The sequence below is a fragment of the Meles meles genome, chromosome 13, assembly GCF_922984935.1.
Source record: "Meles meles chromosome 13, mMelMel3.1 paternal haplotype, whole genome shotgun sequence".
In the NCBI taxonomy this organism is placed as follows: domain Eukaryota; kingdom Metazoa; phylum Chordata; class Mammalia; order Carnivora; family Mustelidae; genus Meles; species Meles meles.
In genome coordinates, this window is record NC_060078.1 from 48,371,624 (window position 1) to 48,395,147 (window position 23,524).

At 40.6% G+C, this 23,524-nt stretch overlaps 1 protein-coding gene across 1 annotated transcript; it reads left to right on the top strand.

Annotated features, from left to right (window-relative positions):
• The first annotated feature begins 18,926 nt into the window (after positions 1-18,926).
• LOC123955748 (olfactory receptor 13A1-like) lies at positions 18,927-19,913 on the top strand. Its single transcript, XM_046028092.1, has one exon. The coding sequence runs from the start codon at positions 18,927-18,929 to the stop codon at positions 19,911-19,913; it is 987 nt and encodes a 328-aa protein (XP_045884048.1).
• Positions 19,914-23,524: the final 3,611 nt, after the last annotated feature.

The window sequence follows — 23,524 nt, forward strand, 5'->3', positions numbered from 1 at the left end:
ATATTGACAAGAAAGCCAAACTGTCACTATTTGCAAGTGACATGATATTCTATACAGAAAACCCAACGACCCTCACCCCCAAAATTGCTAGAACTGATACACAAATTTAGTCAAGTCACAGAATACAAAATCAATGTACAGAAATCTGTGGCAATTCTAGACACCAATAATAAGCAGCAGAAAAATATATCAAGGAATCAATCCCACTTACAGCTTTGCCAAAAACAATAAGATACCTAGGAATAATCCTAACCAAAGAAGTGAAAGACATGTACTCTGAAACCTACAAAACACTGATGAAAGAAATTGAAGAAGATACAAAGAAATGGAAAGACATTCCATGCTCATGAATCAGAAGAACAAATATTCGTAAAATGTCTATATTACCCAAAGCAATTTACACATTAAATGCAATTCCTATCAAAATACCAACAGCATTTTTCACAGAGCTAGAACAAATAATCCTAAAATTTGTATGGAAACACAAAAGAACACAAATGGCCAAAGCAATCATGAAAAAGAAAAGCAAAGCTGGAGCCATCACAACTCCAGACTTTGAATCCTATTACAAAGCTGTAGTGATTAAAACAGTGTGGTACTGGCACAAAGTAGAGACCTAGATGAAGGGAACAGAATAGAAAAACCAAGAAGTGAACCCACAGCTATATGATCGATTAATCAACAAAGCAGGAAAGAATATCCAAAGAGAAAAGACAGCCCCTTCAACAAAAGGTGTTGGAAAGATAGGGCAGCAACATGAAAAGAATGAAACTGAACCACTTTAATTCACCATACACAAAAAGAAATTCAAAATTGTTGAAAAACCTAAATATGAGACAAAAAACCAATACAACCAACACAATCCCAGGAGAGCATAGGGAGTACCCTCTTAGACACTGACCATAGCAATTTCTTTCTAGATATGTCTCTGTGCCAAGGGAAAAAAAGCAAAAACAAAAAAATAAACTATTAGAACCACAGGAAAAAAAAAAAGAGGAAGAAATACTGGGTATTGGCGAACAATGAAGACACTATCCAAGAAAGAGAAACTACAGGCCAAGGAAAATTTGAAGCAAATCTTGGCGCCAGCTCACCACTGCTTATGCTAGATGCAGTGTAGAGTTACTTCAGCCCATTTCTTTGACTGTCTACTTTGTAAGCCTTTCCATCAAACCATGTAGAGTCCCTCTCCTCCCACCTTCTCACCATGAACTTGGCATTGGGACTCATTCAGGTGTGACAGGTATTTCTGCACCATGAAGCTAGCACTGAATAAAATTAAAACCCCATGCAAATGAACCTTTATCTGAGCATTAAAATGTACAGTCTCACATTGCTGTAGCTTCTGTAACTCCTCTACCATTATTCTTTATTTTCCCTCGCTTCAACTGAGAATATGACCATGAGGTCCAGGTTTGGCCTGGACTGCAAGCACAGTGGTAGAAGGACAAATGTTATAAAAATGATTTCCTCTATTTGTGGGAAGGTAGGACCCATATAAATGCTTGTGAAAGTTTCTATAATATTTGTGTTGACCTTGATGTAACATCAATTCTGATGAGGGCAGATTCAGGCAGAACAAATTTCCAGCTATCACATGCTGTAGGGTTGCCTACAATACACTTTGGAGTTTAGTCCCCCTCTCTGGCTTTCAATGGAAGCCAGACCACAGAATAGTGGCTCACTCCTGCCACAGAAGCCCAGCAGAGATACTGAGGAGAAGAAGAAGTTCTTCAAGCAAATGATTGCTGTGGACACAGATTCTCCACATCTCTTCCTTTTCTGCATCAGGAAAAAGCCTCTTATTTTTATTTTATTTTATTTTTTCAGTGTTCCAAGATTCATTGTTTATGCAACACACCTAGTGCAATATATACCTTCCTTAATACCCACAACAAGGCTCAACCAACTGCCCACTACTCTCCCCTCAAAAACCCTCAGTTTGTTTCTCAGAGTCCACAGTCTCCCCCTCTGGTTTTCCCCAATTTACTTTTCCTTTCCTTTTCCTAATGTCCTCCCATGTTATTCCTTAGGCTCCACAAGTAAGTGAAACCATATGAAAATTGACTCTCTCTGCTTGACTTATTTCACTCAGCATAATCTCCTTCAGTCTTGTCCATGTTGATACAAAAGTAGAGTATTCATCTTTTCTGATGGAGGCATAAGACTCCATTGTATATATGGGCCATATCTTCTTTACCCATTCATCTATTGAAGGGCATCTTGGCTCTTTCCACAGTTTGGTAATTGTGGCCATTGCTGCTATGAACATTGGGGTACAGATGGCTATTCTTTTCACTACATCTGTATCTTTGGCATAAATACCCAGTAGTGCAATTGCAGGGTATTAGGGAAGCTCTATTTTTAATATCTTAAGGAATCTACACACTGTTTTCCAAAGTGGCTGCACCAGCTTGCATTCCCACCAACACTGTAAGAGGGTTCACTTTTCTCCACATCCTCTCCAACACTTGTTTACTGTCTTGTTAATTTTGGCCATTCTAAATGGTGTAAGGTGGTATCTCAATGTGATTTTGATTTGAATATCCCTGCTGGCTAATGATGATGAACATTTTTTCATGTGCCTGTAGCCATTTGCATATCTTCTTTGGAGAAGTGTCTGTTTATGTCTTCTGCCCATTTTTTGACATGATTACCTCTTTTTTGAGTATTGAGTTTTAGTTCTTTATAGATTTTGGATATCATCCCTTTGTCTGTAGTGCCATTTGCAAATGTCTTCTCCCTTTCCGTGGGTTGTCTCTTTGTTTTGTTCACTGTTTCCTTTGCTGTAAAGATTTATATACCTTATTTAGAGAGAAAGAATGTGCATGTATGCAAGCAGAGGGAAGAACAGAGGGAGAGAGAAGCAGATTCCCTGCTGAACACAGAACCAAATTTGGCTCTATCTCAGAACCCTGACATCCTGACCTGAGCTGAAGTCAAGAGTCAGTCAATAGACCCACACACCAGGCACCCTCAGGGTATTTTATTGTAAAGAGGAAAGACCTGGGGTGCCTGGGTGGTTCAGTGGCTTAAGCCTCTGCCTTCGGCTTGCGTCATGGTCTAAGGGTCCTGGGATTGAGCCCTGCATCAGGCTCTCGGCTCGGTGGGGAGCCTGCTTTTCTCCCCTCTCTCTGCCTGCCTCTCTGCCTACATGTGAGCTCTCTCTGTATATCAAATAAATAAATAAAACTTTAAAAAAATGCAGAGGAAAGACCTCAAGAAAGGGGTTATTCCACCTTGATGGAGAAAGTCCTTAATGAACTCCTTGAAATCAAGGTTATTTTGGACTGAGAGGCATTTCTTTGTGAAAGACATTCCTCATATGGCAGCCCATGAAAACTGATCTGAGGCTGGATTCAAAGAAGAAACTTCATTGTCTTACTATGTATACAATTTGCAAAGAAGATGTGAATTTCTGGAGCAGTTAATAGGTAGTAGAAGAAAACTCAATGTCTTAGTTGAATCACTCCAGAAGCAGACCCAGATGCAAGGATTTGAAGAAGCAGACCCAGATGCAAGGATTTGAAGACTTGTAATTTATTGGAGAGTTGGTGCCAGGGAAGACCAGTAGGGAGGACAGAAAGTTGTAGTTAAAAGAATCTTGCATTAGCAAGCCAGTTACCCTTCTGGGAACTTGGAGCCCAGTCTCACTGTGGAATTCTGAGTGTAGTGTAAAATACTCTTCACAGTTATTCAAACCCAGAAGAAAAGAAGATGGTGTGTGTATATAGCAATTCTGCCCCAGTTGGGTTTTACAGTATAGCTCACGTTCAGTGGGGTGAGTTCTGGAGCCAATGACCAAGAAAGAATTCCCGAGACATCTTTGGTGCAAAATGGCAGTTTATTAAAGCACCAGGACAAGGCCCCTGGGCAGAAAGAGCTGTTGCACCAGGATTTTGAGGGGTGGCTGATTATATATTGTGGGGTTGGGGGAAAGCAAGGAAAAAGGGAGGTTTCCAAAGAACTCTCATATGCTAAAGAGGACCTGCAAGATACCAGAGGCCTTTGCATTGCCAAGTTAAAGTTGTTTTTCCTCTGGTAAGGCATTAACAATAAGATAGTTGGGAGCTTCTTAGAGAAACATTATACTCTGCCCACTTTAAGTATATGTCAATGGCTGCAAGTTATAAGGACATTTAATTATATCTACATTTCCTTCTGGAAGCTAGGTTATTGATAGGAATGCTTTTTTCTTGTAGATTGCTAAGACATCTGTGAACTGAGGGAGACTCAGGTCTTGCAGGATTGTGATCTCTACAAGCTAAGAAAAGATGTTAGGGTTCATGGACTACAGACAAGAAAGAATTCTTGAGACGTCTTTGGTGCAAAAAGGTGGTTTTCTGAAAGCATGCGGATGGACCTATGGGCACAAAGACCTCCACTAGAGTCAGGAGTGGCCCATTATATACTTTCAAGTTGGGAGAGGGTTAGAGATAGAGTAAGTCTCTAAGGAATTTGAAAAGCAAGGTTCCCAGGACCTTGAGGGGACTATTATTGGGAAAAATAATTTACTACTGTCTAGTAAAACCTTAGTCATGATATTGTGGAAAAACAGACCAGCAAGAGACCAAGTGACACTTGGAGAAGTAGGAGAACTTGGATTTATTTTACACCAACAGACCTAGATGAGCTTGTGCTTGAAGTTCTGGGCCCTGGACAATGGGGTTATAGGGCTTTTATAAGGAAATGGAGGCAGTCAGGGTCCAAGAGCTATGCTGACTGCTGGTAGGTGGTTATAAGCTGGAGGAGTGGGGGCTGCTTTAGGCAGGAACAGTAGGGCAGGGAGCTTGAGGAGGAAGGCCTTTTTACAGAAACATAAATGGCTGGTTATCTCATGCTCTCAGTAGGGCTTCTGGTTATCTCTAGCTTATTGTTAGCAACTTTCCATCTTCTGGGGCATCCAGGTCTAGGCCTGCTCTGGGTAATTTTCCTCTTCAATGAGACCCTTCAGACGTGTATCAGTGGGTCATATGCTTTGGGGATGATTGTCAACATGGATCTTTGGGGGTAGAGAAAAAGGAAGTTTTCAAAGTAATTTTTATGTGTGAAAGTAGACTTACAAGATCCTAGGTGTAGGCTAAGATTCCCTTTTGCCCTTAGCAAAGTACTAACATTGAGGCAGTTGAGTTCCTAGAGGAACATCACTCTGCCCTTTTCAAGGATTTATCAGTGGGCTATAGGTAGTAAGGAAATTTAATTTTTCTTTTGCTATTTTTCCCACACATTATGAAGTCCAAATAAATATTCCATCATCTTCCTTATGTTCATTCATTTAGTATGTTTTTCTTCACCCTTTGCCAAATGATTGCTAGTTTCATTTGCTTGCCCTCTATGGTAACATAGACCTTCATACCTGAGCAGTCTTAGCCTCTGGTTACTGTGCCCTTAACAGATCATGGCCATGGCTGCTGTTAATTTCCAAAGTTGTTACCATGGAAGCAGTAAGAAGTACCATGGTGAATCCTTGTAATTTCTGATGAGGGAGCAGAAGGCAAGCTGAGGACAGAGCACAGGCTGACACCCTGGACTTCCCCCACCCCCACCCCAGGTAGGATATTATTCTAAGTAAAATAAGCCAAACATGGTAAGACAAATGCTACATGATCTCATTTACATGTGGAATCTAATCAAATACATAGAAGCAGAGAGTAGAATGGTGGATGTCAAGGGCTGGAAGGAAGGGGAAATAGGAAGGTATTGATCAAATTTCAGTTATGCATAATGAATGAGTTCTGGAGATCTATATAACATATGGCCTAGGGTTAACAATATTTTATTGCCTATTTGAAATTTTGCTAACAGGGTGGGTAAATTAAGTGCTTTTACCTATCATGTTAGGGCAAAAAATCCACAACAAAGATTACAGTAAGTAATAGTATGAAGGTGGTAGATAAGTTAATGGCATTGATAGTGATGATGGCTTCAAGGGTGTATACTTAACTCCAAATATTCAAGTTTTATGCACTAAATATGTATATGTCAATCATGCTTCACTGAAGTTTTTTTTTTTAAGATTTTGTTTATTTATTTGACAGAGATCACAAGTAGGCAAAGAGGAAGGCAGAGAGAGGGGGAATCAGGCTCCCTGCTGAGGAGAGAGCCCAATGGGGGGCTTGATCCCAGGACCCTGAGATCATGACCTAAACTGAAGGCAGAGGCTTAACCCACTGAGGCACCCAGGCGCCCCCATACTTCATTGAAATATTTAAAAGTCATATACCTTTAACGTTCAATTAACTTGAGGGATTTGTCTCAATAAACGTTTTTTTTTAATATATATTTTTTTCCATTTTATTTATTTTTTCAGCGTAACAGTATTCATTCTTTTTGCACAACACCCAGTGCTCCATGCAAAACGTGCCCTCCCCATTACCCACCACCTGTTCCCCCAACCTCCCACCCCGGACCCTTCAAAACCCTCAGGTTGCCCCAACCTCCCACCCCTGACCCTTCAAAACCCTCAGGTTGTTTTTCACAGTCCATAGTCTCTTATGGTTCGCCTCGCCTCCCCAATGTCCATAGCCCGCTCCCCCTCTCCCAATCCCACCTCCCCCCAGCAACCCCCAGTTTGTTTTGTGAGATTAAGAGTCATTTATGGTTTGTCTCCCTCCCAATCCCATCTTGTTTCATTTATTCTTCTCCTATCCCCTTGCCCCCCCATGTTGCTTCTCCATGTCCTCATATCAGGGAGATCATATGATAGTTGTCTTTCTCCGATTGACTTATTTCACTAAGCATGATACGCTCTAGTTCCATCCACGTCGTCGCAAATGGCAAGATTTCATTTCTTTGGATGGCTGCATAGTATTCCATTGTGTATATATACCACATCTTCTTTATCCATTCATCTGTTGATGGACATCTAGGTTCTTTCCATAGTCTGGCTATTGTAGACATTGCTGCTATAAACATTCGGGTACATGTGCCCCTTCGGATCACTATGTTTGTATCTTTAGGGTAAATACCCAGTAGTGCAATTGCTGGGTCATAGGGTAGTTCTATTTTCAACATTTTGAGGAACCTCCATGTTGTTTTCCAGAGTGGTTGCACCAGCTTGTATTCCCACCAACAGTGGAGGAGGGTTCCCCTTTCTCCACATCCTCTCCAGCATCTGTCATTTCCTGACTTGTTAATTTTAGCCATTCTGACTGGTGTGAGGTGATATCTCATTGTGGTTTTGATTTGTATTTCCCTGATGCCGAGTGACGTGGAGCACTTTTTCATGTGTCTGTTGGCCATTTGGATGTCTTCTTTGCAGAAATGTCTGTTCATGTCCTCTGCCCATTTCTTGATTGGATTGTTTGTTCTTTGGGTGTTGAGTTTGCTAAGTTCCTTATAGATTTTGGATACTAGCCCTTTATCTGATATGTCGTTTGCAAATATCTTCTCCCATTCTGTCAGTTGTCTTTTGGTTTTGTTATTCCAGGGCTGCAGGGTTGGTTCAACATCTGCAAATCAATCAATGTGATAGAACACATTAATAAAAGAAAGAACAAGAACCATATGATACTCTCAATAGATGCTGAAAAAGCATTTGACAAAGTACAGCATCCCTTCCTGATCAAAACTCTTCAAAGTGTAGGGATAGAGGGCACATACCTCAATATTATCAAAGCCATCTATGAAAAACCCACCGCAAATATCATTCTCAATGGAGAAAAACTGAAAGCTTTTCCGTTAAGGTCAGGAACACGGCAGGGATGTCCATTATCACCACTGCTATTCAACATAGTACTAGAAGTCCTAGCCTCAGCAATCAGACAACAAAAAGAAATTAAAGGCATCCAAATTGGTAAAGAAGAAGTCACACTATCACTCTTCGCAGATGATATGATACTATATGTGGAAAACCCAAAAGACTCCACTCCAAAACTGCTAGAACTTGTACAAGAATTCAGTAAAGTGTCAGGATATAAAATCAATGCACAGAAATCAGTTTCATTTCTGTACACCAACAACAAGACTGAAGAAAGAGAAATTAAGGAGTCAATCCCATTTACAATTGTACCCAAAACTATAAGATACCTAGGGATAAACCTAACCAAAGAGACTAAGAATCTATACACAGAAAATTATAAAGTACTCATGAAAGAAATTGAGGAAGACACAAAAAAATGGAAAAATGTTCCATGCTCCTGGATTGGAAGAATAAATATTGTGAAAATGTCTCTGCTACCTAAAGCAATCTACACATTTAATGCAATCCCTATCAAAATACCATCCATTTTTTTCAAAGAAATGGAACAAATAATCCTAAAGTTTATATGGAACCAGAAAAGACCTCGAATAGCCAAAGGAATATTGAAGAACAAAGCCAAAGTTGGTGGCATCACAATTCCGGACTTCAAGCTCTATTACAAAGCTGTCATCATCAAGACAGCATCGTACTGGCACAAAAACAGACACATAGATCAGTGGAACAGAATAGAGAGCCCAGAAATCGACCCTCAACTCTATGGTCAACTAATCTTCGACAAAGCAGGAAAGAATGTCCAATGGAAAAAAGACAGCCTCTTCAATAAATGGTGCTGGGAAAATTGGACAGCCACATGCAGAAAAATGAAATTGGACCACTTCCTTACACCACACACGAAAATAGACTCCAAATGGATGAAGGACCTCAATGTGAGAAAGGAATCCATCAAAATCCTTGAGGAGAATGCAGGCAGCAACCTCTTCGACCTCAGCTGTAGCAACATCTTCCTAGGAACAACGGCAAAGGCAAGGGAAGCAAGGGCAAAAATGAACTATTGGGATTTCATCAAGATCAAAAGCTTTTGCACAGCAAAATAAACGTTTTAAAGTACCAGAATCTAGCGCATTAATCTCCACATTGTAGTGGGTTCCCCACTGGGTACCATCGAGGGCTGGCGACTATCAGCCTGGCTTTATAGACTCAGTTTTAGATTTCTGGTTTTCATTTTTCTATTGGTCAGTTCACACAACCAGCATAATATTTCTCAAGGTAATATAAATGCATTTACTTAGTTTAAGTATGATAAATTATCCAATGGTAACTAAAATGTTGGGAGGTTCACATTCTTTTCAATAGTTTGACCATAATTCCCTGATTTACTCCTACATTACTGAACTTCAACCAATTCCATGCACTCACTCTTCAGTTGTTCAACTCTCAGGGCGGAACATTATTTACATGTTCCTGCCGCATCTTGATACTATGTCCATGAGTAATTTTCAAGAGGATCCTAGAGATCATCTGGCTCAATCTCTCTTTTTTTTTGTTTAATTTTTTTTTAAATTTATTTTCAGCGTAACAGTATTCATTGTTTTTGCACCACAACCGGTGCTCCATGCAGTACGTGCCCTCCCTATTACCCACCACCTGGTTCCCCAACCTCCCACCCCCCACCGCTTCAAAACCCTCAGGTTGTTTGTCAGAGTCCATAGTCTCTCATGGTTCATCTCCCCTTCCAGTATCCCTCAACTCCCTTCTCCCCTCCATCTCCCCATGTCCTCCATGTTTGTTATGCTCCACAAATAAGTGAAACCATATGATACTTGACTCTCTCTGCTTGACTTATTTCGCTCAGCATAATCTTTTCCAGTCCCGTCCATGTTGCTACAAAAGTTGGGTATTCATCCTTTCTGATGGAGGCTTAATACTCCATTGTTTATATGGATCACATCTTCCTTATCCTTTCGTCCACTGAAGGGCATCTTGGTTCTTTCCACAGTTTGGCACCCGTGGCCATTGCTGCAATAAACACTGGGGTACAGATGGCTCTTCTTTTCACTACATCTGTATCTTTGGGGTAAAAACCCAGCAGTGCAATTGCAGGGTTATAGGGAAGCTCTATTTTTAATTTCTTGAGGAATCTCCACGCTGTTCTCCAAAGTGGCTGCACCAACTTGCATTCCCACCAACAGTGTAAGAGGTTCCCCTTTCTCCACAACCTCTCCAGCACATGTTGTTTCCTGTCTTGCTAATTTTGGCCATTCTAACTGGTGTAAGGTGATATCTCAATGAGGTTTTCATTTGAATCTCCCTGATGGCTAGTGATGATGAGCATTTTTTCATGTGTCTGATAGCCATTTGTATGTCCTCATTGGAGAAGTGTCTGTTCATCTCATTTTTTATTGTGCTTGGAGTGTATTGAATTTATTACATCTGTGAGTTTATTTTTTTATTAAATTTGGGAAAAAAAGCCTTTATTCATTTAGATATTTCTTACATTCTACCCCACTCCTTATCTCTTTATGGTGCTTAACCTGACATATATTAGGCTATTTGAAGTGGATTTATGGCTCACTGATGCACTGTTCTTATGGTTTTTGTTTTCTTCTGTGTTTGACTTGGTAGGTTGTATTGCTAGTTTTTCAAATTCATCTTTTTTTCCCAATGTCTAATGTACTGTTAATCCCATTAAGTATGTTATTAATTGAAGACATTGTAATTTACATCTCAGAAATTGTATTTGAATCTTTTAAATCTTCTATGTCCCCATTTATTATGTTTTTCTATAGTTTTCTGAAGATTAAGAATATAGTTATAGTACTATATTTTAATGATCTTGTCTACTAATTTTATCATTTTTGTCATTTCTGAGTTTTGATTCATTTTTCTCACTGCAAAATATGAGTATATTTTCCTACTTCTTTGCATGTCTTGTATACAAATTATGCCTAGCATGGAAATCATTTTAAGATTCTATAGGCATTTTAAAGCAAATAATGTTCAACAGTTTTTAGGGGAAATGAGCTGTTTTTGGTTATTCTACTGGTTTCTCATAGAACTTCAACAGAAGACAGGAGTCAACAAAGACCGAGGATAGAGATGTAGAAAGATTGGGATGAGAAGGAACGAGGTGAAGGAAGTCTGATAGGATGGTGTTTCCCTTTTCAGGAAGGTATGAGGCAAGGCTGGTAGGTATGAGAGAAAGGCGAAAAGGAAAGACTTGAAGAGTATGAAATACACTCAGGGCTATAGCTGGGAAATACGGAATCAACCAAAAATTAATAAGTCAATTTTTTAAAAAATATTTTATTTATTTGACAGAGAGAGATACATCAAGAGAGGGAACACAAGGAGGGGGAGTGGGAGAGGGAAAATCAGGCTACCTGCTGAGGAGGAAGCCTGATGCAAGGTTCTATCCCAGCACCCTGGGATCATTACCTGAGCCAAAGGCAGATGCTTAATGACTGAGCCACCCAGGTGCCCCAATAATTAGATTGTTTTAACAGTTGGTCCTAGCTGAGGTTAGGGCATAGGCCCTGGAAAGAGTGGACTGTGGTATTGTCTAGGTAGGACTCCCCATGGCATTCTGTAGATCCCTAAGTTTGCACAAGTTTCCAAACATCTCCTTGCTGGAAGGCCTTCCCTTTCTGCTCTGTCTCACAGCACAGTACTCACTGTCTCTCAGTCAGTCATTCTTTAACTCTGCCTGGTACCCTTGTCTGTCATATGGCAGCTTTGGGGGGTTTACACATAATTTTTCTGAGTCCCACCACTATGGGACTCTTGATACTATATGAGAATGTTAGAACTCTTAAATTCATTTTCTTACTTTCTTCTTTGCACTTTCAGTGTAGATCATTTGCCTCTCTCTTTCTTTTACCTTCCCTTTAACTTTCCTTTCCTTCCTATGTAACTATATGATCATTTTCCTTTCCTTTTTTGAGTCTCTGTTTAAAAGAGTAGAATAAATTTCACTCTGACTTACCAGTCTTTTTTTTTTTTGTAAATTCTCTTATCTTTCGTTTTTTCTTGTATATCTATGGAAATAGTTATTTTTTCCCCAAAGATTTACTCTCCCTTTTTCCTATATGACTTCCCAGCTTGACTACATTTCCCTTGTAGCTAAATAGGCAATATAACAAAATTTTTACACATAGACTGTGAGCAGAAGTTATGTGTGCAAATATGCCTTACTTGCTTGAAACAAATTGTTTTCCTAAGGCTTCCTGTCACTTTTCTTCCTAAAAGCTGAAATGTGGAGGTTGTGGAATCTTTCATGAAGTTGAAGACAATAATGGCGGAGGAGATCAAGAATAATTGACTTGGGAGGATCTGGATCCCTTAATGAGATGGTGCTAGTTTACCACATCTGGAAACTACCCCACCACTCATACACACTTCAGATTATTGAGTAAAAGAGAAAATATTAAACCACGGTATATTTGGAATTCTTCATTATAGCATCATTATAACAGTTGAGTCTTTAACTTACTAATACACATTTTTTCATGAATGGTGACATATCATTAACATCCCAGGAAGGAAATTTTTGTTTATGTATCTTTTATTTTGTTGGAAAAAATATAACCTTATTGGGTATAGTGCTGTCAGGGCACAATCTTTCTATGTAATTGTTTCCATATTAATAATAGATAATAAATTAAATAAAATAACCAAATTAATAATCCATAAAAACAACAAAAATGGAGTCCTGAAAAATCCTGAAGGTAGATATTATTATTCACATTCTATAGATTAAAAAATTGAACTCATAGGAGAAGAATAAATGGGACAAGATGGGATTGGAAGGGAGACAAACCATAAGTGACTCTTAATCGCACAAAACAAATTGGGGGTTGCTGGGGGGAGGTGGGGTTGGGAGAGGGGAGGGGGATTATGGACATTGGGAAGGGTATGTGCTATGGTGAGTGCTGTGAAGTGTGTAAACCTGGCGATTCACAGACCTCTACCCCTGGGGATAAAAATACATTATATGTTTATAAAAAATAAGAAAAAAAATGTAAAAAAAAAAAATTGAACTCAGGGGCGCCTGGGTAGCTCAGTGAGTTAAAGCCTCTGCTTTCGGCCCAGGTCATGATCCCAGGGTCCTGGGATTGAGCCCCTCATTGGGCTCTCTGCTCTGCAGGGAGCCTGCTTCCTCCTCTCTCTCTGCCTCCCTCTGTGCCTAGTTGTGATTTCTTTCTGTCAAATAAATAAAATAAAAAAAAAATTGAACTCAGAGAAATTAGAAGACTTCCATAAATTCAGGGTACCTGCGTGGCTCAGTTGGTTGAGCATGTCTGCCTTTGGCTGAGGTCATGATCTCAGGGTCCTGGGAATGAGCCCCTTCATAGGACTCCCTGCTCAGCAGGGAGTTTCCTTCTCCCTCTCCAACTGCCCCTCCCCATTTGTGCATGCACACATGCATGCATGGTCTCTCTTTCTCTCAAATAAATAAATAAATAAATAAATAAATAAATTTTTAAAAAGGACTTACAGGGGCGCCTGGGTGGCTCAGTGGGTTGAAGCCTCTGCCTTCGGCTCAGGTCATGATCCCAGGATGCTGGGATTGAGGCCCGCATCAGGCCTGTAGGGGGCCTGCTTCCCTCTCTCTCTGCCTGCCTCTCTGCTTACTTGTGATCTCTCTCTCTCTCTCTCTCTCTGTGTCAAATAAATAAATAAAATCTTTAAAAAATAATAAAAAATAAAAAAAAGGACTTACATTAATTTACACAACTACTTAATTAATGGGTCTCAAAGCCATTTGTGAACTATTTACTTTAGTGCTTGTTCTAAGTACTTCACACTACTTAGTAAAATTAGAAGTGATTGAAGTACCTTTTAATAACAAACCCACTAAGTGTCCAAGCAAATTAATCAGTCACTTAATCAACAACTATGCATTGTCAACGATATTCAGTTCCTTTTCATAGGGAAGAAGGTCATAGACATTTCTAGCCTGTTCTCTGCTCATACAGAAGAACATGTATATGTATAAACAGGTGCCACACTGGGGAAAGAGGAAGTAAAATATTACCAAGCCCTTTTCATGTTTAAATACTGCAATAATGAGGTAAGTCTTATTATAATTAAGTCTGGAGAGGTGAAGAGAATTGCGCCAAGTTACACAACAAGTAGCTTTCAGGCTTGGGATTTGACACCGGGTCTGTAAAGACTACAAAGCTCATGTTATTATCACTAAAGCGTGGTGGGGGTGTCCCTGGATGTGACTGAAATTTACCAGAGGGTAATTATTTCCTTCCAGGAAGTCAAAGAAGCCTTGTTCGAGCTGTTAGAGTTAGATCTGGATAGGATTTAGATAGGGAGAGAAAATATGAGGACAGGGGAAGGGAAGATAGCTTGGTAAGGGAGCTAAGGTATGAGTGAAAGATGGTGAGGGGGCCAGCGCTGTTGGTAGGGAAGGTTTATGCTGGTGAACATGGGGACATTTGCTTCATGGCTCTAGATTTCCATGAAAGGCAGTCTAGAAATGCTAGCTGCCTTCTTGATATCCCTGCCCCCCCCAGCCCAGTCCATATCTGTGAGGTCATTATTCTTGGCACCTGAACCTGGGTTTGCACTGCCCCAGGTTCTGTGAACTAGGACAAAGTTTTGGTCCTGCTTTCTGTCCAAGCTCACACCCTTTTATATATATTTGGATCAGAAATCTGGGGCGCCTGGGTGGCTCAGTGGGTTAAGCCGCTGCCTTCGGCTCAGGTCATGATCTCAGGGTCCTGGGATCGAGTCCCGCATGGGGCTCTCTGCTCAGCAGGGAGCCTGCTTCCCTCTCTCTCTCTCTGCCTGCCTCTCTACCAACTTGTGATCTCTCTCTGCCAAATAAATAAATAAAATCTTTAAAAAAAAAAAAGAAATCTGAACTGGCCTTTGTCTGAACACCAGTAACAGCCAAGCATCCAGCAAAGTGGTACTTAATTGCTCCTTCAGGGTCCACTTAGAATAATAGTTGAGAACGGGTGTCCCCAGGTGTCTCCCATTGGCAGTGACAAACCTTGCTGAAGATGAGTCACAAGTTCTTGGCAGGATTAGCTTATAGAGGGGAAGAAAGCTTTTTATCTAGACTGATCTTGTCCTAGATTGCATACTGCTTCAGGGTCACTGTGTTTCCAACCTCCGTCATGACAGATGGCGAAAGGATGGCTATACATAAAATGCATTAGCTCCACAAAGGTGAAGAATTTTTTTCAAGGTAATTAGGAGTATTGTGAAGATGGCTCATTCTTTTGGGTGATATAAATGGATGAGAAACATTCTGCTCATAATTCTAAGTATGCTTAATTTTTATCGTTAACTATTTATAAGACCTGATATTTTTCATTTAGCTGACCTGCAACCATTAACATTGATAGATTTGTCACTCTGTATTATTACTGTTTGATCACTAAATGAATAGACTAACTAAGATGCAAAGACTGGCTGAGAGTTAGGGTGTGCATTCATACCTCAATCATAATAGTAATCATATAAATTCTTGGCTGATTTTTCTTTTTCTTGACTCTCTTTGGACATTCAATAAGGTGAGATTTAATGGGGCAACTAGCAAATTACATAGCAAAGAATTCTAGGCTGGAATCCCAAAGTTCTGGAACTAGATAATAGTTTTGTCGCTAATACTCTGTGTGACTAGGGTAAGTCATTGGATGCCTCTGTGACTTTACAATAAATGGGTTGGACTAGGTTGTCTTCAAAGCATCTTTCAGATTTAAACCCAAATATTTGAGATTTTGGCATTTTCTGATTTTTTGTATTCTGTTCTTAAAATATTTTTGTAATAGGAATATTTATCTTCATATGCAATAGATGAACATTGGATTAATTATATGGTGTATGAAAATTCTCAAACTTCTTTAGAGATAAAAATAATAGATGTAGTCAACTTCTCCATTATTAATTGAATACCTTACAATAACAATAATTCTCCAGTTTTGAAATTATGAACAAAAAATTGGAGCTAAGATAAAATTTCATTAAAAATAATCTTTCACATAAAATCCAACCTATATTTATGAAAAATGAAGTGAAATGAACATTTTAATTTCAGGGATTTGAGGACACTTTGTGCTGTTTCTTTAAAGTAGTCAAGTCATCAAAGATGCATTTTTTTTTTGAAACTTGAGGGCTGAAGGGTCTGGTAAGCATGGAAAATTATCACTGTTTAAATGTCCTGTCACCCCACATGTGGAGAGTCATGTAGTCTGCATATAGTACATGTTTAAACTTGGCAATTGGTACCTGAAGTCTTTTCCTTTTCCTTCACACCTTTGGTAATAATTCTGTAATGCTTGATGAGGATAAAAGCCAATGCCCTATGGACCTCAGGAGAGAAAGGTTTTTTGTTATTTTCAGAAGAGGAAGTGACTGGCTGAAGCCCAACAGAGACTTTATGGTCATTTTCAGAGAAAGAATCTTGGCTTCCAGATTCTTTGATCTCCTGTTGACCAATTGGATGAGGAGACTGTCCACCTGCCGTGGAAATTATAGTGAGAGCCTAATTATCTGAGGGATAATTTGTTCCCTGAATGTGAATCAGTTTGTTGACACTTCCTTGTGCTGAGAACCTGTTCAAAACTTCCATTTAGGTTTCAGTTATTTATTTTTCTGTCCTCACTCTGGAGTTAAGAGAAAGACTGGGTATAAGGTTTCCTTCCTAATAGGTTCTTCTGGTACTCCAGTCATGCTGTGTGATCGACCTCAGTGTGATCGACTGCTCAGTGTTTGGTGATGGAGGTGTCTGTCTCCTCTTAGGTGTGGCTACAGCCTTAAGAGTCTCTGGCTTATAATCCGTGTGGTGGAGTGGACAGTGAGTGATGACTGGGTGGTGTCAGGTGGTTAGAATCTTAGGGAGGAAATCAGCGGTAAGTGGAGGAACCTACAGGGGGACATCCATGGGGCAAATCCAACTCTGTCCCTTTTCAGCCTGCTTCAGCTTTTCAGTCTCACAGTAGTCCCTGGTGTTAAACAGGAGTCACCCACCAGACTATGTTGAGGAGCCAGTAAAGTTCCAGGAGAGCAAATAAAATCTCCAGATCCACAGCCCGAGCTGTACAAAAATAATATTCACTACTTTTGTCCCAAACAATATGAAATAAGTTAAAGCATATTACATTTGTAATCTCTGGCAAAGTGATAGGACTGACCTGATACCTTGGTGCTGGGAAGATGCAGATGGAGCTCCATCATTTGCATCAGCTTTGAACAGAATTTATACTAACACAGTCTATTGCTGTGAGTTGAAAAATTTTACGTTCTTCTATTCCAAGAATCATCTTCATCTTACAAAGTGGTGACATGACTTGATCATAGGTGTTTAGTCATTTTGTATAAACATTTTAACACTTCAGTGGTAAATATATTTATTGACATTTGACAAAAAGCAGAATTCTTTTTTTTAAAGATTTTATTTATTTATTTGACAGACAGAGATCACAAGTAGGCAGAGAGGTATGCCGAGAAAGAGAGAGGGGGAAGCAGACTCCCTGCTGAGCAGAGAGCCCAATGTGGGGCTTGATCCCAGGACTCTGGGATCATGACCTGAGCCAAAGGCAGAGACTTTAACCCACTGAGCCACCCAGGTGCCACAAAAAGCAGAATTCTTAATTGAAAATGAGCATTTTCCTTAAATGAACCCTTTTAATGAATAGAGTTGAAAAGAAGGGAAAATCAAATGTGGTACCATGCTGATTTCATCTTAAACAATACAGAATATGCACCGTGTTGCTTTTATTGCTACTGGACTGTTCCTTACTATTATTTCAACAAACATATCTGGAGAACAAGAAGTGGTGCTCAGAGATGAATGAGGCAAATACCTCAGTCTTAGGGGACCATACCATGAAGTGATGTGCAATGGGTTCTAGGATAGAAGTCAGTACAGAATCCTGAGGGGTCACAAAGGAGAGAGCTTTATCTTTATCTCCAGGGAAGGGATGTTAGAAAAGGTGAGAGATGATGATGGACCTGGTTCAGAGCATTTCTGGCTGACGAGCTGCAAGAACAAAGCCACAAAATCTGGCCAGACTGGGGGATCCTGGGTGGGCTGGAGCTTTGGCTTTGAGGAGTGAGATGAGAGGGAAGACATTATCTGGAGAGGAGGTGGACCTAAGATACCAGCTGGGGCATTTATTCTGTCAGACCATTAATGGTTATTAAAAGGAAAAATCAGAAAATACAGAGATGCAAAGGCAAAGAAATGAAATCAAGTATAATTTATCCCCACTGTTCAAATTCTGTATGATCATTCACCTCCTGTTTTTTTTCTACAGGTGTTTATATAAACACAAGTTTTTTTTTAATTCAAAATGAGATCCCTTTGTATACACTACTTTTGAATTTTCTTTTTGTTTTACTTTTGAATTTTCTTCATTCTATTTTTTAAGCATCAGTAAAACCCTTCTAAAGCATCATTTTGATAGGTATAGAGCATTATGCTATATTAATACATCATAATATACTGATCTTTAAAAGTATAGTTGCTTTTGCATTTTCAGTATTATAAATAATGCTGTGATGACACCTTGAAGATGCTCTTAATTATTTCCTTAGGATAAATTTCTAGAAGTGGAGGTTCTGGCTCATATTGAATATGAATTTTTTTTTCCCATTTTATTTATTTTTTTAGCGTAACAGTATTCATTGTTTTTGCACAACACCCAGTGCTCCATGCAAAACGTGCCCTCCCCATTACCCACCACCTGTTCCCCCAACCTCCCACCCCCGACCCTTCAAAACCCTCAGGTTGTTTTCCAGAGTTCATAGTCTCTTATGGTTCGCCTCCCCTTCCAATTTTTTTTTTTTAATAAACATATAATGTATTTTTATCCCCAGGGGAACAGGTCTGTGAATCGCCAGGTTTACACACTTCACAGCACTCAGGATAGCACATACCCTCCCCAATGTCCATAGCCCCCTCCCCCTCTCCCAATCCCACCTCCCCCCAGCAACCCCCAGTTTGTTTTGTGAGATTAAGAGTCATTTATGGTTTGTCTCCCTCCCAATCCCATCTTGTTTCATTTATTCTTCTCCTTATACTTACTTTATATGAGCTAAATGTTCATGCCCTTTGCCTAATGTCCCATTGGCATGTTTCTCTTCCTTAATAAATCCCAGTACATCTGTATAATATTGCTCATGGCATGATGTCAAGTATGAATGAAATGATAGCAGCCTGCTTTAGAATACCTCTCATTTCTCTCTCTAGCCCGGAAATCACATGAAGCTGTGGGTAGAGATTCACCTGATATTACTGGAAACCCCTCTCAGCCCAAGTACCATGAATAACCAGACACTAGTAACAGAATTTATCCTGCAGGGCTTTTCAGAGCACCCAGAATACCATGTGCTCTTATTCAGCTCTTTCCTCTCCCTCTACTCTGTGGCTCTCATAGGTAATATCCTCATCATTTTGACCATCACCTTCAACTCTGGGCTTCATATCCCCATGTACTTTTTTTTGTTCAACTTGGCTACTATGGATATTATCTGCACCTCTTCCATCATGCCCAAAGCCCTGGAGGGTCTGATGTCAAAGGACAGCTCCATCTCTTATGGGGGCTGTATGGCCCAGCTCTATTTCCTCTTATGGTCTGTATCCTCTGAGCTGCTGCTCCTCACGGTCATGGCCTATGACCGGTATGCAGCCATCTGCCATCCTCTACATTATACCACCACAATGAGCAAGTCATTCTGCTGTAAGCTGGCTCTAGGCGTATGGGCGCTCTGTGCCTTCAACGCGGCCATCCACATGGGGCTGATGCTACGGTTAAATTTCTGTGGCCCCAATGTCATTACCCATTTTTTCTGTGAGGCCCCTCCTCTGCTGCTTCTCTCCTGTACCTCCACCTATGTGAACAGCATCATGATTGTCCTGGCTGATGCGTTTTATGGCATATTGAACTTCCTGATGACCATCGTGTCATACGGCTTTATCATCTCTAGCATCCTCAAGATGCGGACTGCAGAGGGGAAGAAGAAAGCCTTTTCCACTTGCTCCTCCCACCTCATTGTGGTGTGCATGTATTATACTGCTGTCTTCTATGCCTACATAAGCCCAGTCTCCAGCTATAGTGCAAAGAAGAGCAAGTTGGCTGGCGTACTCTATACTATGTTGAGCCCTACGCTCAACCCCCTCATCTATACTTTGAGAAACAAGGAGGTCAAGGCAGCCCTCAGGAAGCTTTTCACCTTCTCCAGAAATTAATTTCTGTCTTCTGAAGCTTTTGGTGGAGACTACATGTTGAAGTCCACAGTGGTTTCAGAGACTCTCCAACGAATAAGGATTTGGAAAATACCACTAATGACTCAGTGTGGTTACTAATAGATTCTCTAATGACTTGAAGAGCCATTATTGTTATTCATCTTGCTTTCTTGTAATCTTGTAATTTTTATATTTTCTACATTTTTAAATGATTTTAAAAAATTAAGAAAACATTTAAATGAGCATTGAGTGATTAAAAACATTACTCATTTGATAAAACAATGCTCATTTGATTATACCCTTAGTAATTCAGTTTACGTGGTGCCTGGGTGGCTCAGTTGTTAAGCATCTGCCTTTGGCTTAGGTCATGATTCCAGGGTCCTTGGATCCAGCCCCACATGGGGTTTCCTGCTCAGCGGGAAGCCTGTGTCTCTCTCTCCTCTCCCCCTGTTTGTGATCCCTCACTGACTGTCTCTCTATGTCAAATAAATAAATAAAATCTTTTAAAAAAAAACTTAGTTTAAGAATATAGCAGTATTCATGATGGTGAATATAAAAAGAAAAGACATAAAGAATGTTGCATTCCGGGGTGTGGTGTGGATGTACAAAGATGAATGCAATGTGGAGAGAGCCCTGCACTGGTTGGGGAGAAGATCTGGATTCGTATTCAGATTCTTTGGGAGCACTCAACTCACTTCAGCTGTAGTTTCCTACTAAGTGTAATGCAGAAAATAAACAGCCCAGAGGTGCTGTTAAGACTGAACAAGAGAACTGAAGACAATACTATCAAGTGCTGTCTAAGTGTTATAAGATACTGTTGCAGTTTGTGATTGCTGAGGACAGGAGCAGTCCAATAGTCTGAATATCACAACCCCTCACCCCTGCCTGCCTCAGGGTGATGTTTGTGGTGGCTAGCTGGAAAGGGTAGGTGGGGGTTAAGATGATCCAACCACACAGGAAGAGGCTGCAGGGATGGCAGTGGATTCAGCTAAGACGCAGTGAGAAGCAGCATTGAGATGGGTAAATGAAAAGCCATTCTGGTGACTTCTGATGTAGAGTGGATCCTGTTTATCTCAGGGAGCCTCAGGCTCATGAGTGAGATCAGCTCTGCTCAGGAAAGGTCAGATGGAGTTCCTGATAGATAGATCATCCACATTTCCTTAGTGGATTCTCTCCCAGCTTCCTAAAGCCTTTCATATTTGAGGCCCCAAACTTTTTCCCAAATTTTCAAATGCAAACAGTCCATTTTAGTTTTCAGATCACTTTCTTCCCTGTTCAGTGGAGCCCTGTGTCAGGTTCTGTCCCTCTGAGCCCTATGTGAGTAACTGGTCCTTCTCTCTGTGACCTCTGTGTCCAGGTGGAGCACCTCTCCCTGTCAGAGTACTGTCTTGCTTGGAGTTTGTCTTCTCTAGAACATTCCTTTCTCTAGAACATCTCTGGATTCCCTCCTTTCCTTCAACAGACTTGATACCTGACACCTTGGGTATCAAGGCTCCTTTTTACAGGAACAGATTTGCTTTTCTTAGCTGAGACTGAGATGCAGCTCTTGCTTCTCAGATGTTATCTCTTAAAATTAGTCCTTGGGATTTATTGTAGACAAATTCATGATTCCACAGGCATCCAGCAGGCAGCATTTTTTTCTATGATGGGCTGATATGACATCACATTATCAGTTCTTTGGTGAGCCACAGAAGAGAACTGTTAGAACTTCCAATTTACCCATTTCTCTGCTTTTTGTCTTTGATAATGTCTATCAGTCAAGGGACACTCACCTTTCTTCAGATGTTTCTCCAACCATAAGCCCTTACCCTTTTAGCCTCCCTGAGTCAAGCCAATCTTCTGTAAGTGTTCCACCAGATTAGTCTAGCAGCACCAACAGCCATATGATAAAAGGTCTGGATGATGGAGATAAGATACAGGCCTGTGGTATATCCAGCTCCTCCTTTATGGAGGCTGCTTTATGAACTGAAGTCTTAGCCACATTCCTGTCCTCTGGGGCCAGATGATGAGGTACTTCTATTCTTGAATTTTATATTGGCTTTCCTTTTTCTGCAGTTTAGGATTGACCTTTGGGTACCACTATACCAGAGTTTGTCAACTTTGTCCTTGCTGATCATGGCAGGAACCGTCCTGTACATCATAGTAAATTTAGCAGCATCCTTGGCCTCTACCAACTAATATGCTTTGGTGGATAAGAGCATATGCTCTGGATTCATGGAGCTGTAGCTCAAGCAGATCTTCTATATGTGTTCCACCAGATTAGTTCAGCAGCACCAACAGCCATATTTTGATAAAGGGTCTGGATGATGGAGATAAGATACAGGCTGTGGTACATCCAGCTCTTCCTTCATGGAGGCTGCTTTATTTATTCATTTATTTTTAAAGATTTTACTTATTCATTTGTCAGAGAGAGAGAGATAACAAGCAGGCAGAGCAGCAAGCAGAGAGAGGAGTGGGGAAACAGGCTCCCTGCTCAGCAGAGAGCCTGATGCAGGGCTCGATCCCAGGATCCTGAGATCATGACCTGAGTCAAAGGCAGAGGTTTAACCCACTGAGCCACTCAGGCACCCCTGGAGGCTGCTTTATGAACTGAAGTCTTAGCCACATTCCTGTCCTTTGGCTCCAGACAATGAGGTACTTCTATTCTTGTATTTTATATTGCTTTCCTTTTTCTTCAGTTTAGGATTGACCTTTGGGTACCACGATAGCAGAGTTTGTCAACTTTGACCTTGTTGATCATGGCAGGTGCCGTCCTGTACATCACAGTAAATTTAGCGGCATCCTTGGCCTCTACCAACTAGGTGTCAGTAGAACCAATCCAGACAAGAATGTCTCTAGACATTGCGAGATCTCCTTGGAGATGAGGAGAGAGCAAAATCATCTCTGGGTGAGAACCACTGAGCTCCAACCAACCAGTCTCTCTCACTTTTGGGATTTGTAGTCACTGGTGTGCCACTTCTACCACTGACTACTGCCTCTAGCCAAGGTAGCTTCTGTGGGTCAGGTCTGAGACTAAGTACTGTCACAATTTATCTTTGGTTTTCCAGGAACACTGTAAGAGACTAGGTGTTACACCCGAGTTCTCCAACAAGTGGGAGGTGGAGATAGGATTTCAGCTACAGCTCCATGAATCCAGAGCATATGCTCTTATCCACCAAAGCATTTTAGAGCCTGTCATGGACTCCACCTTCTGCCACTGTCCACGGTTGGGACAGGGGAGTTTGTTAACAAGAAGCAGAACTGCTTCAGCTCCTGTCCAACCAGTGCGTTTGGAAGAGCAATCTTTCTGAAAGTGTTTTGAAATGGAGCAACTGGCCTCAGCAGAGGACACAGATTTAGATCCTAATAACTTTATTTTCAGGCATACTGAATTGGTGTGGTGATGTCTATCACTTACTTAACAGAGATGAGAGACCTGAGCCATTTCCCCAAGATGTGATTTCTCAGAGGCCCATTTGGCAGGGGCGGGCATTTATGCCAGAGAAAGAGATGCGTAAGATTACAGAAGCCCTGTCCCATTTAATTTCCCATTATGTTATCTTTTTAAATTTAACCTAAGATCCTCCGTTTTCTTAGGAGTTTGGAGGGGTTACTTTCATCAAAGACAAGCAAAA